We start from the raw sequence: 20,330 nt of genomic DNA, 5'->3' as shown, positions 1-20,330 counted from the left end.
TCCGTGCAGTGGGGCCCTGATCTCCTCCCTGCTGAGCCGGGGCAGCTTGGGGGAGCTGGTGCACTGAGATCCTGCTGGTACATTGAGATGCCAGGAGAGCGTAAGCCGCCCTGGTTAATCTGTCCCAGTGGGCAGTGGACCCGCTGTTGAGTCTCTCTGGGCTCCCTCTCCCCAGGCTTCTACCTGATCTCGCCTTCCGAGTTTGAGCGATTCTCCCTGAGTGCCCGGAACATCACAGAGCCGCTCTGCTCGCTGGAGCTCGTCCGGCGCCACGGCACCACCTGTCTCAGGTAGGCCAGCCGGCCGCCCGGGCTGCAGCAACTGCAAGCTGCTGCTGCCTTAAGCAGGGTGTCGCTGGTGGGGAATGCTGGGCGTGAGCAGGCTCCCAGCACCGCTGGTCCGAAGCAAACTGGCTGCTGCCAGTGTCATGGCCCCTCTGAGTCTCTGAACAGCTGGCCGGTCTGGCTAACTGCCCCTAGATCCCAAAGGCCCTGCCCTCTGTCGAGCTGGGGTTGACTGTGGGCCCGTCTGCAGTTCGGTCCCCTGCAGCAAAGTGCCCCCTCTCCCCACTTCGCTGCCCTCCCCCCAGCAGGCTGGGAACTGGCGGTGACAGAAATAACGCTCTCTTCTTGCTCGTCAGCCCCAGTTTCACCGGGACACCGAAACTGACGCAGGCTAACGGGACTCCCGTGCTGCAGGGCTCTGAGGCGAACGGCTCCCCCGGCGACGGCACCCGTAAGGAAACTGCTCTGACTCTCTGAACCGCTCTGGCCTTCCGCCGAGGGGCTTGGTGTACTGCTGGCGGAGCTGGCCTTCCCAGCCAGCCAGGCCTCTGCTGCCCGGTGATGCAGATGGGGAAACTGAGGCATAGGGGGGTTGGGACTCGGCTAAGATCTGTGGGGATCATGGCAGAGGAGGGTGCTTGTGCTTTTTGCTGCAAGGCTGCTCTTCTCCTTCCTAAAGCCCATGGGAAGACAGTGGACTCTAGCTGCCTAAGGGGACGGGGTCTCTCCCTGGCCTGTGGTGGGATGAAGTGTTGCTGGGTGGTGGATATCTTCCCCTCTCCAGTGCATGCATCATCTCCAGCCCAAAGACCCTCTGCCAAAGTGGACCCCTCCGACAGGCTGGCAACTGGGTGCCCTGCTGATAGCCAGGGGGCCGGAGTGCAGCCCGGCAGAGTGAGCCGTCCCACTTGGCCCAAAGCACACCCCGTCTTGTGGACCGGGGACCTCGCTGCCCCGGGTCTGAACAGCTGCTGGGACAGTTTGGGTCCCGCAGGAAGGCTCGTCCCATGGGTGCTGGCAGTCGGCACGCTCCTGGCAAAGGAAGAGGCACGGGCATCACTGGCACGGCTCCAGATGTGCTGTCTCTGAGGGCAGGGGGTGTTGTCCAGGGGAGCCGTCAGCTCCTTGCTCTGCTGGCCTGGGGTGCAGATGCCCGGCCTGCCCTCTAGCTGGCCTGGCACCATGAGGTGTGTCCTGGAACCAACCCCAGTGCTGCGTGTGTTCTCCTCCAGGGACGCCTGAGGAACCCCAGGCTGCCTTCTCCCTGGCGCCCACCGACTCGCCGAACAGCCCGGAGAGCCCCCTGGACACCACCGGGGACATCACTGTGGAGGAAGTGAAAGATTTCCTGGCGTAAGTTTGGGCTCTGGGAAGTCACTGGTGCCACGAGCCTGAGTGTTCTCGGCTGGAGGGCTCCGCTCTGGGGCCTGGCAGCATCAGCTGTGCCGTTGTTGTTCCTTGGGCATAGTCACCATCTAGGCTGGGGGATGTTTACGAGATAGAGGAGTTCCCCGTCTCCCAGGCTCCAGTGGCTTTGTTCACCTTCCCCGCACGCAGCCCCCCCGGCCGTGCCGAGGGATCGAAGCGTGCACTTGATTATCGCAAGCTGCTTGACTGGAATCCGGTGAGATGACGCCTGCGCTCCTCCGGGGGGCGCTGTGCATGCACAGAGCTGCCCACCCTGAGGCCAGAGCTCTCTGCAGTGTTGGATGGGAGAGGTGGTGAAACCACTAGCCATGCTGCGCCTTGAGGGTGGCAGAGGATTTTCACCCTGGTCTCTTCCCCAGGGCCCACCTCCCCGGTCCCTAGCTATAAGGGTCCTGCACCCTGGTCAAACCCGGGCTGTACGGACAATGCAGCCTCTCTGCTGGGAGCCCCTTGGCCAGGCGCATGGAGAGCCTGTGAGATAAGGCCGGTCGAGGGGGTCCCAGCACATGTGTGCACATCTCCCTCCCTCCCCCCATGGGGCTGGGCTTGTGCAATGCTGGACGGCCTCCTGCCCCAGCCAGGGTTGCTCTGTGCGTACCACAGCCTGGAATCAGCCCTGGCCAACAACATGGCTGGCCTTGGACCCGCTCGTGAGCTAGTTCGCTGTCTGCACGCAGTGCTGCGGGAGCCTCGCTCCTTAAGATGAGAGGCTTCAGTGCGCAGCCAAGACCCGGAGAGCTCATCTCTGCGGGCAGCTCAGCGATCCTGCCCAGTCGGCCTCTCCAGCGGGCGTCCACGGGAGCGACTGGGGGCGGGGACCTTCCCAAGCAGCTGGACTCTGTCCCCAGACCCAGCTGTCTCCGTTCACGGGGAAGCCGCTTGGCGCGTCCCACGTTTGGCCTCGGATGCGGGCCTGCGTTGTCCTACTCTGGTGGGGCACATGCAGATGGGTGATTCGACCAGCATCCCCTGCCAAGCGGGAGCAATGGATTGTCTTGGCTTGCCCTTAACATCCGGGAGGCTGGGGGGTGTCCGGAGCCCAGGAGCTCTTCGCTTGGCCGTGCTGGCCCAGCGGCTGGGGGGCGTCTCTGGGCCAGCTCCTGACCGTGCTTGGGACCGGAACGGTCTGTGTCAGCGAGTCTGTCTTCCAGCTCCTCGGAGGAAGCGGAGAGGAACCTGAGGAACGTGAGTGAGGAGGAGGCCCGCTCTCCAGGGATCCTGATTAAATGAGGTGTGCGGGGAGGCAGGGGGTTCTTGCTCTGCGAGCGTGGCAGGGCTTGGTGCCGTGGAACCTGGTGCCACGCTCTCCCGCGCCCTGAATCCCTAGGCCCTGGTGAGAGCTCGCTCAGGGAGCCTCTGCTGGTGGTGCCTGTTCCACCGGGCCGCTGGAGCCCCACGCCTGGCTTGTTCTGCTCGCTGTGGAGCCTGGCTGTCTGTCCCCCTCCAGCACCCGTGGCCGGGGAACCTGGGCCGGGCTCTGCTGGGCTTCGGGTGAGGCTGTGCGGTTGCCCCTGGGAGGCAGCTGTACTGGATCTCCTTGGGGTGCGGGGCCCGGTTAGCTGGGCACATGGCGCTGCCCAGCGCTGGAACCCCCTGTAGGAAGCCGGGCCCCAGCGTCTGCACTGCAGCTAGGGAGGCTCCTACCCAGACGATGGACACGGGAGCGGAGTCGGTGTCCCCAACCTGGTGCCCCGTGAGCCTGGTGAATGGCTCCATTGTGTGCCCGGCCTGGCCTGCCCTCGGGAGAGCTGCCTGCCAACCTGCGCCAGGCGCTGGCAGCCTCCTCCCCTGCCCCCATGCAGAGCGAGGCTGCGCCAGACCCCAGTGGCTGACCAGCAGAGCCGGGCTGCGCTGGGCTCTGGATGGGCTGGGGGCTGCCCTTAAAACCTCCAGGCCCCAAACTGCTGGAGGGAGCAGCAAGGCAGTGGCAAGGCTAGAACTCTGAGGCTCCAGCCACCTCTCTAAGGGAGAATCTGTCAGTATAGGGACTATGACCATGAGTTGAGCGCTCCTGATTCCATCCAGCAGAGGGCCTCATGCACACCGCAATACTTAGAGGTGTGGCCTGAACACATGGCTGGGCTGCAACTCCTGCTTCCCAGTCCATGCTCAGATTCCTTCTGTATTCTGGAGCCAGTTGTTAAACTGCCCTGCCTCAGTTTCCCCCTCTAAAATGGGGGTCATGCTTACTGCCCTCAGTGTGGTAGAGGTGAGGGGTCGGCTAATGTCCGTGTAAAGGCCATGGATTTGTTCCCCCCCACAATTGTTAGCCGGGTAAGGGGTGACTTCTGGTGCAGCCTGTGGGAAGCAATAGCCTCCCCTACTCTACTGAGGGTTGGGGGCAGGTTACCCCTCGTCTGCCTGATGCTGTCAGACAGGGCGCTGGGCCAGATGGCCGGCGGCTCTGCTCCAGTCTGGGGAGGCCTGTGCTCCAGATCACCCAGTCGCCCCTCCAAGCTGAAATCCTGCTCTGTTCCCATGTGCTGATGCAGGGGTGCTTGCCATGAGGCGGGGGCCCTCCAGCCTTCCCCAACCCCCTACCACGTGTCCGGGCTGCAGCATGGGATCTGTAGGGGCCCAGGTCAGCAGGACTGGCCTGGATAAATGACTGCAGTGACAGAGCGGGTCGAGAGGCAGAATTCCCGTCCCTTGGGGATCGCTGGCGTTCAACGTTTCCGTTAGGAAACGCCTGATCTGCTCTGTGCACCCGTGAGTCAACCCCTCGCCCCTACTTGCTCACTGGCCCCCTCGGGGCTGCTGCAAGCTAGTGGATTGAGCATGGGGCTTGGAATCAGGATTCCTGGGTCCTGTTCCTGGCCAGACTTCTTCGGTCCCGTTTCCCCAGCTGTGAAATGGGAGCAATGCAGGTCCTCAAGTGTGCTGAGATGTTGCACCCAGTTCCAGGTATCCCTACTCCCAAGGGGCCTCTGCTGCCCCCATGGGGCAGTTTGCAGTGCTCCATTTAGGGCCTTAATGTAGTTTAGGGAGCTGCTGCAATTGTGTCTTGCATCATTTCCTCGTTTAATAAAGGCAGCTGGGCAGTGCGTTGTTAAAGGCAGTGTGTTAATTTAATGGCTGGCCCCCAGGGGATCTTCTAGGTTTAATAACGGGCAGCACGTGCTCCTGCAGGGAGGGGGATGGTGCGCTCTGGGGGAGCCTCCGGCCTGGTTCTCTGGAGCCCTGCAAGGCAGGGCTCAGCTGGAGAGCCTTGTACTGCACTCGTGCAGGCCTGGGGACAGCACAGTCCTTTGTTCTGTTCCTGGGAGAACTTTAAGGCTATGCCCATGGGTGGGTCGTCGGCAGTGGGGATTGAACCTTGAATCTTTAAAAACAACCCAGCTCCGTCCTCCATTCCTGGAGGAGGCTCCTCGCCTCCATGGCCCAGCCACTACTAGAGGGGGGCAACGTGCTAGGCTGGGTGGGTTACGCAACACTCTGCTGCTTGCTACCGAACCGAACCGAGAGCAGAGATGCTGCCATGGGGCGAAAGAATCCCCATTAGCGGCCAGCAGTAAAGGGCTTATGACCCAGTTCTGATTGGATCCAGCAGAGGGCAGTGTCCTGCATTAGCCACTTCATGAGTCAAGCTGGTGAAACTTTTTGGCTTGGTGTTTTTTTTTGTTTTTTTTTTTATTTTTTTAGCCGCCTTTCCCTTCTCAAGGTTCGAAGTGGCCCTTTTTTGAGAACTTCCCCTACTTTTTGCCAGTTAAAAAAAAAAAACCAACAAAACCCCTTTTTCCCCCCTTCCCCTTCTCAAGGAAGAACAAAGACCAAGAGCTGGCAGACCACAGCTGACCGAAAACCCTGGAGGGGAGACTGAGTTTCATGCAGTTGTTTCGCTGTTTGAAAAGCCTCTTGGTGCTGCCCCATTTTAAACATGGCTGGAGACTAGGTGGTCCAGCGGCGCTCACCTTTCCATGCCGCCACCCCATAGTACAGCAAACTCTCCGACCCCCCCGCCCCCAACCCTAAACGGAGGGTGGGTGAGACGGCTTGAAAGCTGCCTGTAACCCGGGGCAGGGGGTGGGGGGCATCTCCCGTCGCCTGCTCACTCCCCCCCCCCCCCCCCACACACACACAACTGCACCCAGGCTGGTAGTGTAATGGACAGGAGTGCCCTGGAGTATCACGCCTGGGGTGCTGTACTGATTTGCACGTGCTCTCTGCAGGGACCGTGCCGGCTCGTCTCCCACGCCTGGATTCCACGGACACGAGACTTGACTGAGCCAAGCTGTCGGCTCCACTTCTCCCCAGAGACCCTCCGCGTAACTTAGACTCGCCTCCTCTCTAACATCCGGCCGGGAAGCTGGAGCCTGACGCCACCCCCCCACCGCTCCGCCCCGGTTCGAAGGTTCTCTCTCCGCCGGGCCGAGCCGCCTTCCGCCAGCGGGCCCAGCGTACTGCAACACTACAGCTCTCGCCCCCCGCCCCCCCCAAGCAAAAACCGGACCTGGGGCTGCGGGGTGAGATCACTGCTTCCGCCTGGCCTAGACCGGGAGGGAATGCATCCATCTCCAGGGACCCCATTGCTGGAGCGCGGCCTCACACGGACGCCTGGGGGGAGAGTCGGACACGGTCTGGGTTGGGGTTGTTTTTTCCCCTTCTCCTCTGCTGAGCTCCCAGAAGGACTCTGGTCTGGGGTGGGGGGCGGGGGGATAGGGACACTGCTTGGCCTGGGGGAGCAGCTTTTCCAATACTTCGACTTTCCTCGGAACCGGCTGGCCTGCCGCAGACGGTAAGTCTGTGAGCGCTGGCTGGACTCGCCTTAACACCCGTCTGCCACTAGGAGGCCCTCTTGCTCAATACCGGATTGATATTGATTCCTCAGTGGTGTTGACGGCATTTCTCCCCCCGGCCCCCCCAAATAAACTCCAGAGTGTCTCACTGGCACTGGAGGTGAATCAGCCACGCTAGGGTCCAGCTCCCTTCCTAGCACCTTTCCCTCCTCCTGGGGGGCAGGAGAGCCAAGTTCCTGCTCTGGGTTAGCAGCCTTTATTTTAGGGGCCTGGTTGCCTCTAGGGGCCTTCATCTTCCATCTTCACAGCTGGCTCCAGCTGGGTTCCCCCCACCCCCGTCCCCCTTGGAACACCTTTAAATGAAGGAGACCGGGGCAGTGTCAGTCAGCACCAGGCACGGCTCGCCCAAGATGGGACCCTGCCATGCTGATCCAGGTGTGGGTGACCCAAGGCCAGTGCCTTCAAACAGGCGTGCCTAAGGGGCAGATGCCAAAACAAGGGGCTGTAGACTCTTCCCGCCCCTTCATTGCGGTGCTGAGCAGCTGTCTCTTGAGCTCACCACCTCTGGAAACCGGTCCCAGCGATTACGCACTTTGGTTTCCGACGCCTCTGGATGAAAACGGCTTGAGACGTTTGCTGGCCTGCACTTAAGGCCATTTCTGTGCAGTTGTGAATTTACGGGCTGCTCACCGCCTCAGCCCGGTGTGAGACGGGGACTGAGTTCTGCTGGAAGAGGGGTGCCTTCCTCTGGTTTCAACCAGGCTTTGCAATAAGACAGGGGTCCAGCCAACTCCTGCCGCTTCGGGGCAAAGCCTCCTCTGAAGTGGCTTCCCACGCAGCCTGCTTTTAACAGGGGCCACCCGACAGCCCCTGGCCCAAGTTATGCTTTTAACCCCATGTGGCGTTTGAAACTTCCCTGTCCACTGGGCTGAAAGGTGGCTGCCGGTCAGGGACGTTCATTCTCAGGCAGCGGAAGTACAGGTGCCTGTCGATCAAAAGGCTTGTTCCTGGCAGACCGACCCGTTTCAGCGGGGATATTTTAATCCATTTCCTTAGGATCCTGTTTTCCCTTCAGCGCCGCTGCACGGGTGGGACGAGGCTTTTGGATGGGGCGGGGGGCGGCTCGGTGAATGTTGAAGATGGTTTGTTTTGACTTGGTCAAACCTAAAATTGAGGGACGGGGGGAGGCCCAGAGGCAGCTCTGAAGAGCTCACCCTGAGCAGCTGTTGAGGGGTCGGTCTCGTTTCCAGCAGTATTAGTTTCCTTAGTTGCTCTGAGCAGGGGTGTAGAGCAAAGCACGGTGGCCGCTCGGGATTCCTGTCTCTAAACTGGATTGGAAGGTGACTTCCGGCACCGAAGGGGCCAGCTGGCTTGGGATCTCCTGGGGCTGAACGCTCCAGCCTTCGGAGCGTTATGGCAAAGCCTCTCCCCGCGGGGCTGGGAAGGAGGAAGCGGAACTGAACAAGCCGGGCCCAGGGCTAAAATCTGGGTTGGCTGCCATCTCTCTGCTTTGAGCTCTCCATTCGTGGCTAGGGAATATCCCCTGCTGTGCTCTGTTCTTCCCATTGGGAGGGGGGAATCTCGCAGCCAGGTCAGCTGTTTGGTGGAACCAAGCTTTAGCCGCCGAGCTCTCTCTTGTGTCCAGGGTGCGCACTTGTTCCCCCCACCTTGCAAGGGCTGGAGGCCTGGAGCTGGAGACCAAGGCAGGCCCGGGATAGAGCGAATGCCATACCCCGTCAGTGCCTGATCCAGGTTGCTTTCCAAAGTGCCAAAGGGCCTGTTGGGCCCTGACTCCCGGAGGCCTGAAAGCCCTGGTACCTGAGCTGTTGTAGGAGTTACAAGGGCTGGGGATGGGGACATCCCCCTGCAGCCCCCTCACCATGCCTTTATGGGTCATCAGCCCCACCTCTTACCAGTGCGAGCAAATGCCCATCTCCCCTCGGCTGGCCTGGGAATGGCACCTGGCTGCCTTGTCACATGGCCCCTGGTGCCAAACCAGCTCTGGGCCCACCCCGGTTCTCTCTGCGGCTCTTCGGGAGGTGCATGTCCCTGAATCTGAGCCTGGTACCAAGAGAGCGAACGCTGTTACTCGGCAGCGTGTCGGGGGTGGGATGGGGGCTCGGCTGGCCAGCGGCTGATACTTTGAGTCTTTGAAGGAACTGGCTGGGCTGGGGGCAGAGGAAGAATCTGAACGGCACAAACTCTCTGGACCCCACCCGGCTCTGTGTGCGAATAGTATTTTTCTACACTCGACCTTTGCTGCTGGAACTGATACTTTGTACAGCTGTTTTGGTACTAGATCTGGGGAGGGGGTTGGGGGCGGGAGGGGGGGAGAAATGTAGTCGCCATGTGCCATGGTCGCCATGTGCCATGGGGTCCCCTGCAGTCTAACCCAGCCCTGTGGGATTCTAGTGGCCCCAGTAGAACGTCCCCCCTGTGTCTTTTTGGTAAGATGAATTTAGCATTGTCTAGTTACGAAATACTGGTTTTTAATATTGAAAATAAAGCATTTAATATCTCTTAGCTTTGGCTGTGCCTGTCCCTGCTCCCACCCATCTGAGCGTTTCCCTCCCTCTACAAGCGGGATCTGGGGGTGGGGGGGGTGGGCAGCAGAAGCCCTGTGCTCGAGGGTCGCTGCACTCCAGCCAGGAGGCTGGGATCTGCCCGGGGAGCAGCCGAGCCTGGGCCGGAGCCTGGCAGCACAAGGTACCTGGTGCTAGGAGAGGAGAAGGTTAAACTTTGCCTGTTCTCCAGGCAAAATTCACTCCCGGAGGAGGCAGCTGGCCCCCCTCCCCCCAGAACACAGCCCGGGACATGCAGTGCCTCCTACTGGGGCAGGAAGCTGCCTCCTCCCCTTCCCCTCTGTACCTACAAGCCCTAGGACCTGGGTGTTGGTCCCTGCCCCCACCAGGCTGGTCCTGGCTGTTCACCACCTGGCTCCTCTTTCCCTTGTGCTTCATCTTCCTGCTCTGAACAGATGGTCCATCGCTAACCTGGGCGCCAAAGGCCGGGTGTTGGGAGGGCCATTGGGGCAGCCCTGGGGTGAGGTTAATGCACAGCCCCTTCTATGCTGGGCGGGGTGGGGGCAAGTAGGGAAACCAACTGCTTTCAAAGGGGGGTGGGGAGGGGTTTGTCTGGCTTGGCTAAAGCCATAGCAGCTGGGGAGATGCAGGGCATGGGGCTAGGGTGGCTCCCAGCCAGAGCCTGCATGCATGGTCCTTTCCACTGCCCGGCGTGGGGCTGAGCATGTGCCCTGCACACACGAGGCTGCTGTTTGCACTCAGAGGAAGAAGAGGCAGGGCCCTTTGCAGCCCCCAATGCTGCACACCCCCCAGGTTAAAACGGAAAACCACATGCCCAGTAAGCAGCAGCCTTGGATTGTGGCCAAACCTTCTAGTAGCCCTGTGCTGTGGAGAAAAGGAAGCGGTCGAAAGGCAAGCCATCCCCACCCCCTGTTCAGCACCTTGCTGGTTAGGAAGCCCAGCTGGGCATGGCTAAAGCCAGCCTTCACCAACTCACAGCAGCTGAGGTCAGAAGGGACCATCTAGTACAGGGGTGGGCAAACTTTTTGGCCTGAGGGCCCCATCTGGTTATAGAAATTGTACAGTGGGCCATGACTGCTCATGAAGTTGGGGTTGGGGTGTGGGCTCTGGCTGGGGGTGCAGGCTCTGGGGTGGGGCAGTTGGGGTGCAGGAGGTGCTCTGGGCTGGGACCAAGTGGTGCAGAGGACAATCACAGCTGCAGGTGGTGCTTATGTCAAGTGGCTCCCAGAAGCAGCAGCATGTTCCCCCCTCCGACTCCTTTGTGGAGGCGCAGTCAGGCGCCTGTGTGTGCTGTCCTGTCCGCAGGCATCACCCCTGCAGCTCCCATTGGTTCTTGGCCCATGGAGGTGGTGCTTGGGGTGGGGGCAGTGTGCAGAGCAGAGCCCCCTGGCTGCCCCTGTGCATAGGAGATGGAGGTGGGACATGCCACTGCTTCTGGGAGCCACACAGAGTGGCTCACTGGCTGGAGCGGGGCAAGCTGCAGCCCCCACTCCCCACCCTTGATCTGGTGTAACCTGTTGCACCGTGCAGAGCCCTGATCCCACTCCTGTAACAGTTCCCTGACCTCTGGCTGAGTTACTGACGGCCTCAGCACATGGTGGATTCTCTGTAACTTGAAGTCTTTAAACCATTTCCACAAGTTAAACTGGAGTGCGTGGCCAGGCTTGGTGAAGTGCAATCTTTATTGATATGATACAGAACGCAGCATCCTGGCACAGAGCCGGCGCTTACAGTCACTGTGAGGGGGGGGCTCTGAGTGCAAAATGTGCTTCTCGACCTTGAGTGCAAAGAGGTGGTGGTGGGGGGTGGCATTTAAACCCTCTCCTACGGCTCTGCAAGTGCCACTGTCCTAGCGTAAGGGATCCAGCCAGCTGGTTCCAGTAGCTGCAGCAGGTAGGGACTGCTCAGAAAGGTCTGTGCTAAAACCCAGGTGTCCTCAGTAGTATTACAGTGCCCCCTAGTGGCCTGCACTGGCCACCCCAAGAGCAGGCTTCAAGGCTCAGCACGGGGCAGGAGACAGGTGGTGGGAAGCTGCACTGCTGACTAGGCCAGCAGGTGCTGGGGACACTCATGGGTGCCAGCTGGTGCTTGCCTGGATGGATCCTGTTTGCACATCCCTGCTGGAGCCACTCCCAAGTCTGGCTGCCTGACTCCATGCTGCATGACAGCAGCAAAGCCCCCGCCTGCCTCTTTGCGGCCCTCAGAGCCCCAGGCTGGCTCCTGCTCTCAGGAAGAATGAGCAGTAGCAGCCAGCACTGGGGTTCTTTAAGGCTTGGGCTGGGGGGGCTGCAACACTCCTCTCCCCCCTCAGCAATCTCAGAGGCCAGGCTCAGTGGCATGGCCATGGGCACGTAGGCCCTAGAGCACAAGCGGTGAGTGAAGGGAGGTGAACGGCACCTCCTGCCCACTGAAAATCAATAGGCAGCTGGTACCAAACTGTGGTTTGTGCCTTTGGCAGGCTGAGCACACAGCCTTGGTTGCATGAGGGTAAAGAGCCAGGCTGCTGCAGGCAGCATATGCTAGGCAGGGGACTTACAAAGTGTGAGGTACAGGCTAGGCCCAGGCCACTGCTCTCCTAGGGGCCAGCTACTTCGGGGGGAGGTGGGCTGGGATTTTAAAAACAGCTGCAGCCTCCCATTGGAGAGCTAGGGCTTTCCTGATGCTTGTGTACCCTTGGGGATGATAAACTTTGCACCCACTGCTCCCGCTGCCTGGGTCAGGGTTCCCCTCCATGCTCTCTGAGCTGGCTCTAGGCCCCAGGTTGACCTGCATTCCCTCCGCAGGAAGCTCCAGCCACTTCTCCAGAGCCACTGAGTCAGCTAAGAGCACCCAGCCTCTGCTGCATCGAGCTGAATTCCCCCCTTGGCCCCGGCTTGGCTCCTTTCCCTGGAGGCACTGCGCCCCAAATTCTGCCCCTGCCTTCTGGCCAAAAGCACCCAAAGCCCCTCACGCATTGGCAGGGGAAGAAATAACCTTATCAGCCTCCTACAGCCGTAGCGCCTGGTCTGTTACACCGTGCGACAGGCTGATCCTGCCCTGAGCCCCTCTTCGGCCCCAGAAGCTGGTACCAGAGCAGAGTGGGGCTGGGCCTTGCCTCTTCAGGGGCAGGTGAGGTGCAAAGTTTGCAGCCCTCTCCAGCCACACAGGCCAGGTAGCTTTAGTCACGGAGCTTCAGCAACGCGGGGCGTCTCTCCGGGAGACGGGCAGCTCCAGGACGGGCTGGGGCCGAGCCCACGGCTAGGAACCAGCCCCAGAGCGAGAGGCAGCAGCAAAGCAGCGGGGAGGAGGGGTGGGGCAGACCGCCATTGAGGGCAGAGGCAGTTTCTGTTCCTCCCCTGGGGGAGCCAGTGCTCTCCATGGCCCGGCGGCCCTCGCAGGGCAGGTGCTCCCCCGCGGCTCCTTAGGCGGGCGGCTTGCGGAAGACGCCCCAGGCGTGGAAGCAGCGGGTGAAGGGATGGGGCTCGTTGCCTTTCCGCACCAGGCGCAGCTTCCGGGGGTGCTCGGCCGCCTTCGACCGCATGTGCTGGATGTACACCTGAAAGGGGGGGGGGTGGCCTCAGGCACTGGCCCCCCAAGGCCAGACCTTGCTCCGTTCCTATTGCAGGAACTGGGAGGAGGCCCCGGGGAGCTAGGGCTGCTGGGTTCGCAGCCGGGGGCTTCAGCCTCTCAACCACCAAGCCTTCCGCTGTGCCAGCAGGGGCCAAACTCCACCCCCAGGGGCTGATGGAGACACAGCCCCGTGCCCCAACGAGGGCCAGGGCAAGGGGCAGATGCTGCAGCGTTTCAAGGGGAAGGGGCCAAGCTGCTGGAGCCACCCCCCAGGAACCATGTGCAGGACAGTAGAATCCCCCAACCCCCTAGGGGGCTCTCAGAGCCTGTCTCCCCTCACCCCTCCTTGCACCGCGGCTTTCATTCAGAGCCAGGGAAGCTCTTAGAGACGCTCCGGGGCAATCCCCGGCCCTGGGCCCGGCCCTTACCTGGCAAGCTTTCAAGCTCAGCTTGATTTCCACCTGGCTCGTCTGGGTTCCCACCCACATGTAAACCTGCAGGGAACAGCAGAGACAGCAGGGTTAGGGCTGCACTGGTCAGAGAACGGGACGGGACGAGCAAATACGCTGCAGAACACCCAGGCCTGGCTCATTCCCTGCAGCACATGGGCAGGGCCCCAAGCGGCATCTAACACCTCCTGGAAGTGGGAGGATCTGGGCCAGGGAGCCCAGCTGGAAGGGTCTGGGGGAGAGACCGGATTCTCTGGGGTTCCAGCAAGAGGTTCCCTACCAGGGAGCCTCGGCCCAGCTGCCGGATGCAGAAGAGTTACTGAGGACGATCATGTGACTACAGCCCCCTCCCCACTCCGCACCGGGGGGGGGGGGCGCCAGGCCCCGGAAACTCACCTCCCGGCCGTTGTCCAGCAGCATGATGTCGTCATCTGCCAGGTCATCCTGGCAGAAATCGGAGCACTTCTCTGACACGGCGAAATAGCCCTTCTCGTTGGAGCACCTGCAGTGGAGAGCCAAGCCGCTGTTAGCGAGGGGGCGTGCCCTGCCCCGGGCCAGCCTGCCTGTCCAGGGCAAATCCTGGGCACCAGACTGCGGACAGGCCCCCAGTGGCCATGAGTTTGTCAGGTCTCAGCCAAGCCCTGGGGAACGTTTTCCCAAGCTCTACCGCTCCAGTGGGCAGCATGTCACAGTGCCTAGGGTTTCCTCCCCACTTGGCCAGCCCAAATTGGGAAGAGACAGCCCTGGTGGCTTAAGGAGCAGGCTGAGCAGGAGACGTGCGAGCCCGAGTTTGGAACAGGCACCCAGCGAACATATGCCAGCCGGGGACCTGTCTAGCCACTGGAGGCTCTGCCCGTGGTGACAGCTCCCTCCCTGCAGGGCCCCGGGGACAGCAGCTGCCGGCACGCACCTGAACAGCCGTGAGTACTTCATGTAGTCGGCGTCTTCGTCGTAGGCCTTCTGGCCCCCGATGCCAACCCAGAAGAAGTTCTCCGGCTCCTCCCCTTCATTTATCACCTGGCACACAGAGCGGAGGGGTCAGGGTGCACTCGGGCGGGGGCTGGAGGGTTTCAGTCAGATCCCGAGTCGTCTCCTCCCCTTGGGCTCTGGGATCAGAGGCAGGGAGAGGACCGAGCTCCCCCTGGCTGCACCCCAGGGCAGGGGCTGGCTGGCGCAGGCTAGACCAGCCTTACCCATCTGGCATGGAGTGCCACTGAGAACCAGCCACTGGGCCGGCTCCGCCCTGCCTTACCTGCTTGCTGTATGAGTCGTCGAACATGTGATTCATGATGTCCTCGGCCAGCTTGGCCTCCTCAGGGTCGGCGGCCCGGCCCACCCAGGTGTAGACGATGCCTTGGTTGTCGGTGCTCTCGAACGGCACCTAGGGGAGGGGAGCGTGGGTCAGGGTGGCAGAAGCAGAGTCCTTGGGCTGGGTGGGAAGCCCGGGCATAAGGAGAGGAGACGTGGGAGCAGACGGAGTCTGCTTTGGCTTAAACCAGGCGTTTAGAGCAGCTTGATGCTCCCAAGGTCACCCCCAATGTGGCTTCATGCATCCGGACCAGGTTCTTCTGCCAGCCAGTCTATGCAGGGTCCTGATCCTGCCCCACTCCCTCCACCCCCAAGCTCTAGGCTTCCATTCCTCTTCCCCCTTAGACGCTCCTTGCCCATGATCTGTGGGGAGGACATGTCAGGCAACCAGCACCTTCAAGGGCAGCCATGGATGCATGGCACCTCCTCGGACCAGCCACGAGAAGGATGCCCATGAGCGGCATGTGCTGGAGCAAGGTCAAGACAAGAGAGGTGGCAGCAGGGAGCTTCCAAGGACTCCACCTCGTCAGCCTTGCTCACGGGTGCCGGAACTGGGGGGGGGGGCATGCCCCCCCTTTTAAAACAAAAAAGCTCACAATTCATGTCCCCCGCAGAACAATCCACTCTGCTGGGGAGGCGCTGCAATTACACCTTTTGCCCACTAGGGGCTGCTGTGGTGCCAGAAGAGAGGGCAGCGGGCTCCCCACAGGCGCAGCCAGCTGCAGAGAGGGGGTGGGGGGGTACTTTTGGCCTTAGTCACCCCACTTCTTGGCGCCTTGTCCTCGCTCAGTGTGGACCCTGGGCTGTGGCATGAGCCGCCGCTGCAGCGGGCCCAGCTGGAGACGGTGCTAGCCCTGGGAGCCCACAGCGGAGCGCTGGGGGTCAGCACACTAGCCCCAGGGATGCTCACCTTCAGGATGAAGCAGAACTCGGAGTTCAGCAGGCAGGAGTCGGTGTTGATCTGGATGCACCTGCAAGGGACGAGAGGAGGAGGAGTTCTCACCCCAGCCTGGATCCCCCCCGAACCCCAGCACAGCCGGCCCATTCCACCCCTCCGAGGGTGCGGCTCCGGTTAGCAGAGCAGCTCCTCCGGCTCTCACCGGGTGCAGAGGGCACTCCCGTTGGTGCGGACATGGTACAGGCTGGGCTGCAGGTTGTTGTCCTTGGACTTCCTCTTGCCCTTGTGGATGATGAACTTCCTCTTGAAGTGAGACAGGAACTTGGGATTCTCCTGCTGCTGGGTCATGCGCACGACCTGGGTGCAAGGGGATGGCGTTAGAGGCATCCAGGGAGTTTGCTCATGCTCGGCAGAGGGGACCCCGGGACATGTGCAGACCCGTCGAGTGACGGAGAGCCATCAGCTAGCAAAGCATCCTGGGTACCTACGGGCAGAGGGGACCCCGGGACATGTGCAGACCCGTAGAGTGACGGAGAGCCATCAGCTAGCAAAGCATCCTGGGTACCTATGGGCAAAGGGGACCCTGCCTTCAGGCTGCCCCCTGCAGGTGAGTGCAGGAGCACACCTGACCCCATGAAGGCTCAGCTGTATGCTCCAGCCACTTGCCTGGACCCCCAGCTGGACGGGGCTGGGCCTGCGTCACCCTCACGGGCTCCTGCAGGAGCCAGACTGGATCCTCTGCTGTTAGCCAGGGCAGGTCGGCATCGCCTGCCCCAGCCAACGGGAGCACCTGCTGGCACCAAGGCTGAGCCCAGCAGCTGGGAGAAGGGCGAGTAATGTCCTGTCCCCACTCGCCCACCGTAGGGTGCCCCACGCAGCAGAGAGACTAGATGGCCTTGGGGAATGGGATTTCACCTGCTACAGCCCAGCTCGTGGTATGGCCCATGGGGCTGTATGGAAGGGGGACTCCTAGTCCGTGGGAGGGCATATATAGGGCAGCGGCCTTGGGACTCCTAGTCTGGGTCCTGAGAGCGGAGGGGTGCTCAGGCTTCCAGCTCATGGTGCGGCCCTTGGGGACAGAGGAAATCAGGCTCCCAGCTCACCTCCAGCTTGCCAGGGAAGAGGCTCTCGAACTTCTTTTGCAGGCTGAAGGTGAAGGTGAGCCAGCCCATGTTGGAGGCCTCGCGCCCCTGCCAGAAGTACACGATGCACTGGAAATCTTCCTCTGGCTGCTTCTCCTCCTCATCTTCCTCCTCCTCGTCCTCCCCTCCCTCTCCGTCCCCTTTGCCGCCACTCTTCTTCTTCTTCTTCTCCTCTGCCTCGTCCTCGTACTCCACCGGCACCCAGTACCTGCCGGCATGGGGGGGGGGGGGGAATCCCGGTGATGTGGGGGGGGGAGGCAGCCCCAGTCCCACCATAGCCCAGAGCTCTCCCAGCCCCAGGTCACACCCACTCAGGAGCTTAGGGGGCCGATGGTAGAGGATCAGCCCAGAGGGACGGGGGCTCTTACAGCTGAGAAAGGAGGCGGCGGGGGGCACAAGAGCTGCCCAGAGACGGCAGGGGAGGGTGTTACCTGCACAGGAAGACGTAGCAATCCTGCGTGTGGAAGTGTCCGAACTCCTCTTCGGGCAGGCGAGCAAATTTCTTGCCCTCCAGGACAAAGCCCTCCATGCCGTCCAGGTCCTCGCTCCACTCCTCCATCAGCTGTTCTGCCTGCGCCCCACGCCAAGAGATGCGCACACTGAGGAGGACGTTGCAACGGGTGGCAAGCTGGCGAGGCAGTTAGCGCTCTGCAGGGCGGCCTAGGGGGCCCTGGGGCCAGTCCTGGTCCTGAGAATTGCGTGTGTGTGTGTGTGTGGGGGGGGGGTTTGCAATGTCCTTTTCCCCACACCCTCTCCCAAATAAGGGGAGATCCAGGGCCCCAGAGGCTGGGGCCAATGCTTCCACCGGTCACCTGAGCTCCACTGAGCCCGACCGCCCGGCCCCGCTGACCGCCGGGGCTCGGGCCGCCAGCCCCGACCGCCCGGCCCCGCTGACCGCCGGGGCTCGGGCCGCCAGCCCCGACCGCCCGGCCCCGCTGACCGCCGGGGCTCGGGCCGCCAGCCCCGACCGCCCGGCCCCGCTGACCGCCGGGGCTCGGGCCGCCAGCCCTGCAACAGGTCCCACTTGCTGCCCTCAATGCCCGGGGTCCTCTGGCCACCCTTAGTGAAATTTTTCTGGCAAACCCCCTGTAACGTTCTGCGAACCCCAGTTTGGGAACCGCTGACTTAGCAAGATGCAGTGGGACCAGCCCACACCCTCTCTCTCTCCCACCCCAGCCTTGGCTGCCCCATGGCCAGTTGGAGGGGGCACAATGCTGGTGCCCAAGGACTCAGGAGGGGAAGCCTAGGGCAGCTGCATTGGCAGAGAAGGTCCCAGCCCACCCCTACCCAGACAGGAGGAAGGGCGGGCCCAGATGACTCCCCTGAGGGTCTTTCATTTACCCCTCCACCCCCGCGTCATACCTCCGTCAGCGCCATGGGGGGCTGGCGGGGCAGGAACAGCGCCGTCAGGTCAGCCTTCATCTGATCCTTCTTCTCGGTGTCTTTCTTCACCTTGCCGGCCAGCCCCTTGGCCTGCAGCACGCTCTCCGCGTTGCGGGTGTAGTCCACCTTCAGCACGTCGTCCCAGTTCTTGAACTTGGCCTTGAACACCTGCGGGGGGAGGGAGGAGACACGCCGGCACGGGGCGCTTCAGCCTCTCCCGGGGGGCGCGGCCCCCCTGCCTCCCCGCAGGGCAGCTCCCAGCACGGCTAGAAGGGAAGCGAGACAGATTCTCCCACCCCACAGCCCGGTCGGGCCACTCCAGGGTGCCAGCTGGCCAGACCCGAATTCCCCAGCCAGTCCCAGCGCAGCTCCGCTGGCCACCCCCGTGGGGCAAGGCGAGCCCGGGCCCCAGCAGCCCCCGTACCTGGCACTCGGTGCCCTCCAGGTTGCGGATGACCATGGCGTGCTTGGGCCGATGCAGCATGCTGCACAACTCCTGCCCCAGCTTGAGGGCCGCGGCCCGCACCAGGCGCGGGGACTTCCTGCCCACCCAGATGAAGACGTCGGACCAGCAGTCGAGGATGTACACGGCCTTGGTGTCCAGCAGGCTCTGCAGCTGGAGGGCAAGCGGGAGAGGAGGGATTGAGTGGGCGGGGGGAGGGGGGACTGCCCCCTATTGTGATCTCCCCCTCCACACCCAAAGCAGGACCTGGGGGGGGCTAAGCAGGCTGCCAGCCCAGCACCTTCAGATAACTCTCCCTCACAGAGAGGGCTGCCCGGCCCCTCGCCCTTCCTCGGGGCCAGGCCCTGGCAGCATCCTCCAGCTGGGAGTAGGGCCCAAGCTCAGATTCCCACCCTGATTCCCCGCATCCCGCCCCAAAACGGAGGGGGTTTCCTGACAGGCCCCACCTCCCACTGGGCTGGAGATGGAGAACGGGGCCGCGCCCCGGGGAACAGCTCTCCCGCTTGGGTGGGGGCCGCCCGGGCCCTTGCCCCAGGGAACGGCTCTCCAGCTCGGGGGCTCCGACCACTGCTGAAGCAAGAGGGAGAAGTTTTTCGAGCAGGGCCCAAACTCCCGACCATTTCCCACTCCGGAGCCTGGCGAGAACAGGGGCAGGGGGAGGAGGCGGTTGAGGGCCGGCAAATCTCAGATCCTCCATCCACGTACCCAGCCCCTGTGGCCTTAGCGGGCAACAGCCCCTCCCCAGCCGGGTGCGGCGTATGGCACACAGCCTGGTGGAACAGACCCCTCCGCCTCTGGCCCGCCTCACCCCGCCCCACCATACCAGTCGCATCTCCGGTAGCAGGTCCACCTTGGGCCGCTTCTGGTGCTCCACCGAGAGCTTGTAGTTGATCTGGGGCAGCTCCAGGTAGCCCAGCCCCAGGCCGACCTGAGCCGAGGAGAGAGGAGAGGGATGAGAGGGGGTGGGCAGAGACAAGTCACAGGGCACGAGCACCCCTCTGCCACAGAGAGACTCCCCCTGGGGGCACGCGGAGCGGGAAGGGGTCTCTACCTTATAGAGCTTGGGCTTGGCTGGCTGGAAGTCGTCAGGGACATTGGCCTTGATCTCCTCGGGCTGGCCCCCCAGCACCTCCCAGAACTCGGGCGGCTCCTGGCTCTGGCTCAGGAGCGTGATCTCCGCCTTCCCTTTCCGCTCGTTCTTGTTGATCTTCTCAGCGAAGAGCCTGGGCGGGACGATTCGGAGGAGAGGAGCAGGCCAGAGAGACTCCAGTTAGATTCCAGGCCAGCCGCGCTCCTGGGGCCAGGCGGGGCTCACAGAGCAGCAGGGGGCACCAGGCCTGGCCTGCGACAGCAGGCGAGTGTGGAGGAAGGGCCACCTGGCCCACGATGGCAGGGGGAAGGGAAGGTGGTGGGAGGTCACGTGCCTCGTGATGGCAGGTGGGAGGCCAGGGGGATGCCATGCCCTGCGACTGCCCATGATGGCAAAAGGGAGGGCAGGTGGCAGCCAGGTCCTGTGATGCCAGAGCGGCAGCGGGTGCCTTTCACACATCCCCTCGGCTAGGGAGCAGGCTTTGCCCCGTCCGGCCAGGCGAGCTGCCAGCTGGCACGTGTGGCAATCACCCTGCTCCCCGACGGGTGCTGCTGGAGCGGGAGCAGCGGCTGCGAGCTGTGGAAGGGGGCAGAGCGCACTCGGCGCCCCCCAGTGTCAGCGTCCGCTGGCTCCATCCCTGCCTTGCCCCCTCAGCTGCCCCTCTGCGGACGGTACCTGGCTTTGGTGGTGCTGCTCAGCGTGGCCTGGCTCCCCCTCCACACGGAGATCTCAAGGCCGTTGTCCAGGAGGAAGACGAACCTGGGTGGGGGAAAAGAGGGGTCAGTGTGATGCACCGCGGACCCCAAGCAGGGCTGAATCCAAGAGCTGAGAGGGGGGCTCAGTGGCAGAGACACCCCCGACCCCAAGTTGGTAGCTGCTCGGGGCAGCGGGGACAGGAGAGAGCAACTGGGCCAGTGGCCTCCGACAAGCATAGCAATGGCTTGGTTTGCTGGCAGGGGCGGGCAATTCGAGCTCTGGAGGGGTCTGCATCGTCACCGCAGCACCTGAGCCCCTCCCAGCAACAAAGGTGTTTACCCCCGAGCCCGCGGGAGGCAGG

General features: G+C 62.5%; 2 protein-coding genes across 3 annotated transcripts in view; one reads left to right on the top strand and one right to left on the bottom strand.

Moving 5' to 3' along the window:
* LLGL1 (LLGL scribble cell polarity complex component 1) overlaps positions 1-8,971 on the top strand; it is a 72,727-nt gene extending 63,756 nt beyond the window's left edge. The window contains exons 19-23 of the mRNA XM_073361811.2: positions 176-290; positions 641-735; positions 1,517-1,637; positions 2,864-2,943; positions 5,882-8,971. Of these exons, the coding sequence (XP_073217912.1) occupies positions 176-290; positions 641-735; positions 1,517-1,637; positions 2,864-2,942 (410 nt within the window). The 3' untranslated portion in view covers position 2,943; positions 5,882-8,971. The remainder of the gene's footprint in view (positions 1-175; positions 291-640; positions 736-1,516; positions 1,638-2,863; positions 2,944-5,881) is intronic.
* A 1,684-nt stretch (positions 8,972-10,655) lies between these two features.
* FLII (FLII actin remodeling protein) overlaps positions 10,656-20,330 on the bottom strand; it is a 28,665-nt gene continuing 18,990 nt past the window's right edge. For both annotated transcript variants that reach the window (XM_073361808.2, XM_078854525.1), the window contains 14 exons: positions 19,949-20,032; positions 19,235-19,406; positions 19,007-19,111; positions 18,145-18,336; positions 17,700-17,888; positions 16,769-16,908; positions 16,299-16,545; positions 15,398-15,552; positions 15,208-15,268; positions 14,242-14,370; positions 13,900-14,006; positions 13,386-13,491; positions 12,969-13,034; positions 10,656-12,526 (listed from right to left, as the gene is read on the bottom strand). In XM_073361808.2, the coding sequence (XP_073217909.1) occupies positions 12,392-12,526; positions 12,969-13,034; positions 13,386-13,491; positions 13,900-14,006; positions 14,242-14,370; positions 15,208-15,268; positions 15,398-15,552; positions 16,299-16,545; positions 16,769-16,908; positions 17,700-17,888; positions 18,145-18,336; positions 19,007-19,111; positions 19,235-19,406; positions 19,949-20,032 (1,888 nt within the window). In that variant the 3' untranslated portion in view covers positions 10,656-12,391. The remainder of the gene's footprint in view (positions 12,527-12,968; positions 13,035-13,385; positions 13,492-13,899; positions 14,007-14,241; positions 14,371-15,207; positions 15,269-15,397; positions 15,553-16,298; positions 16,546-16,768; positions 16,909-17,699; positions 17,889-18,144; positions 18,337-19,006; positions 19,112-19,234; positions 19,407-19,948; positions 20,033-20,330) is intronic.

Source organism: Lepidochelys kempii, chromosome 10 (genome assembly GCF_965140285.1).
Source record: "Lepidochelys kempii isolate rLepKem1 chromosome 10, rLepKem1.hap1, whole genome shotgun sequence".
NCBI classification, from domain to species: Eukaryota; Metazoa; Chordata; order Testudines; family Cheloniidae; genus Lepidochelys; species Lepidochelys kempii.
Note: the sequence above shows the minus strand (reverse complement) of the source record. Positions and strands in the feature narration are given on the sequence as shown.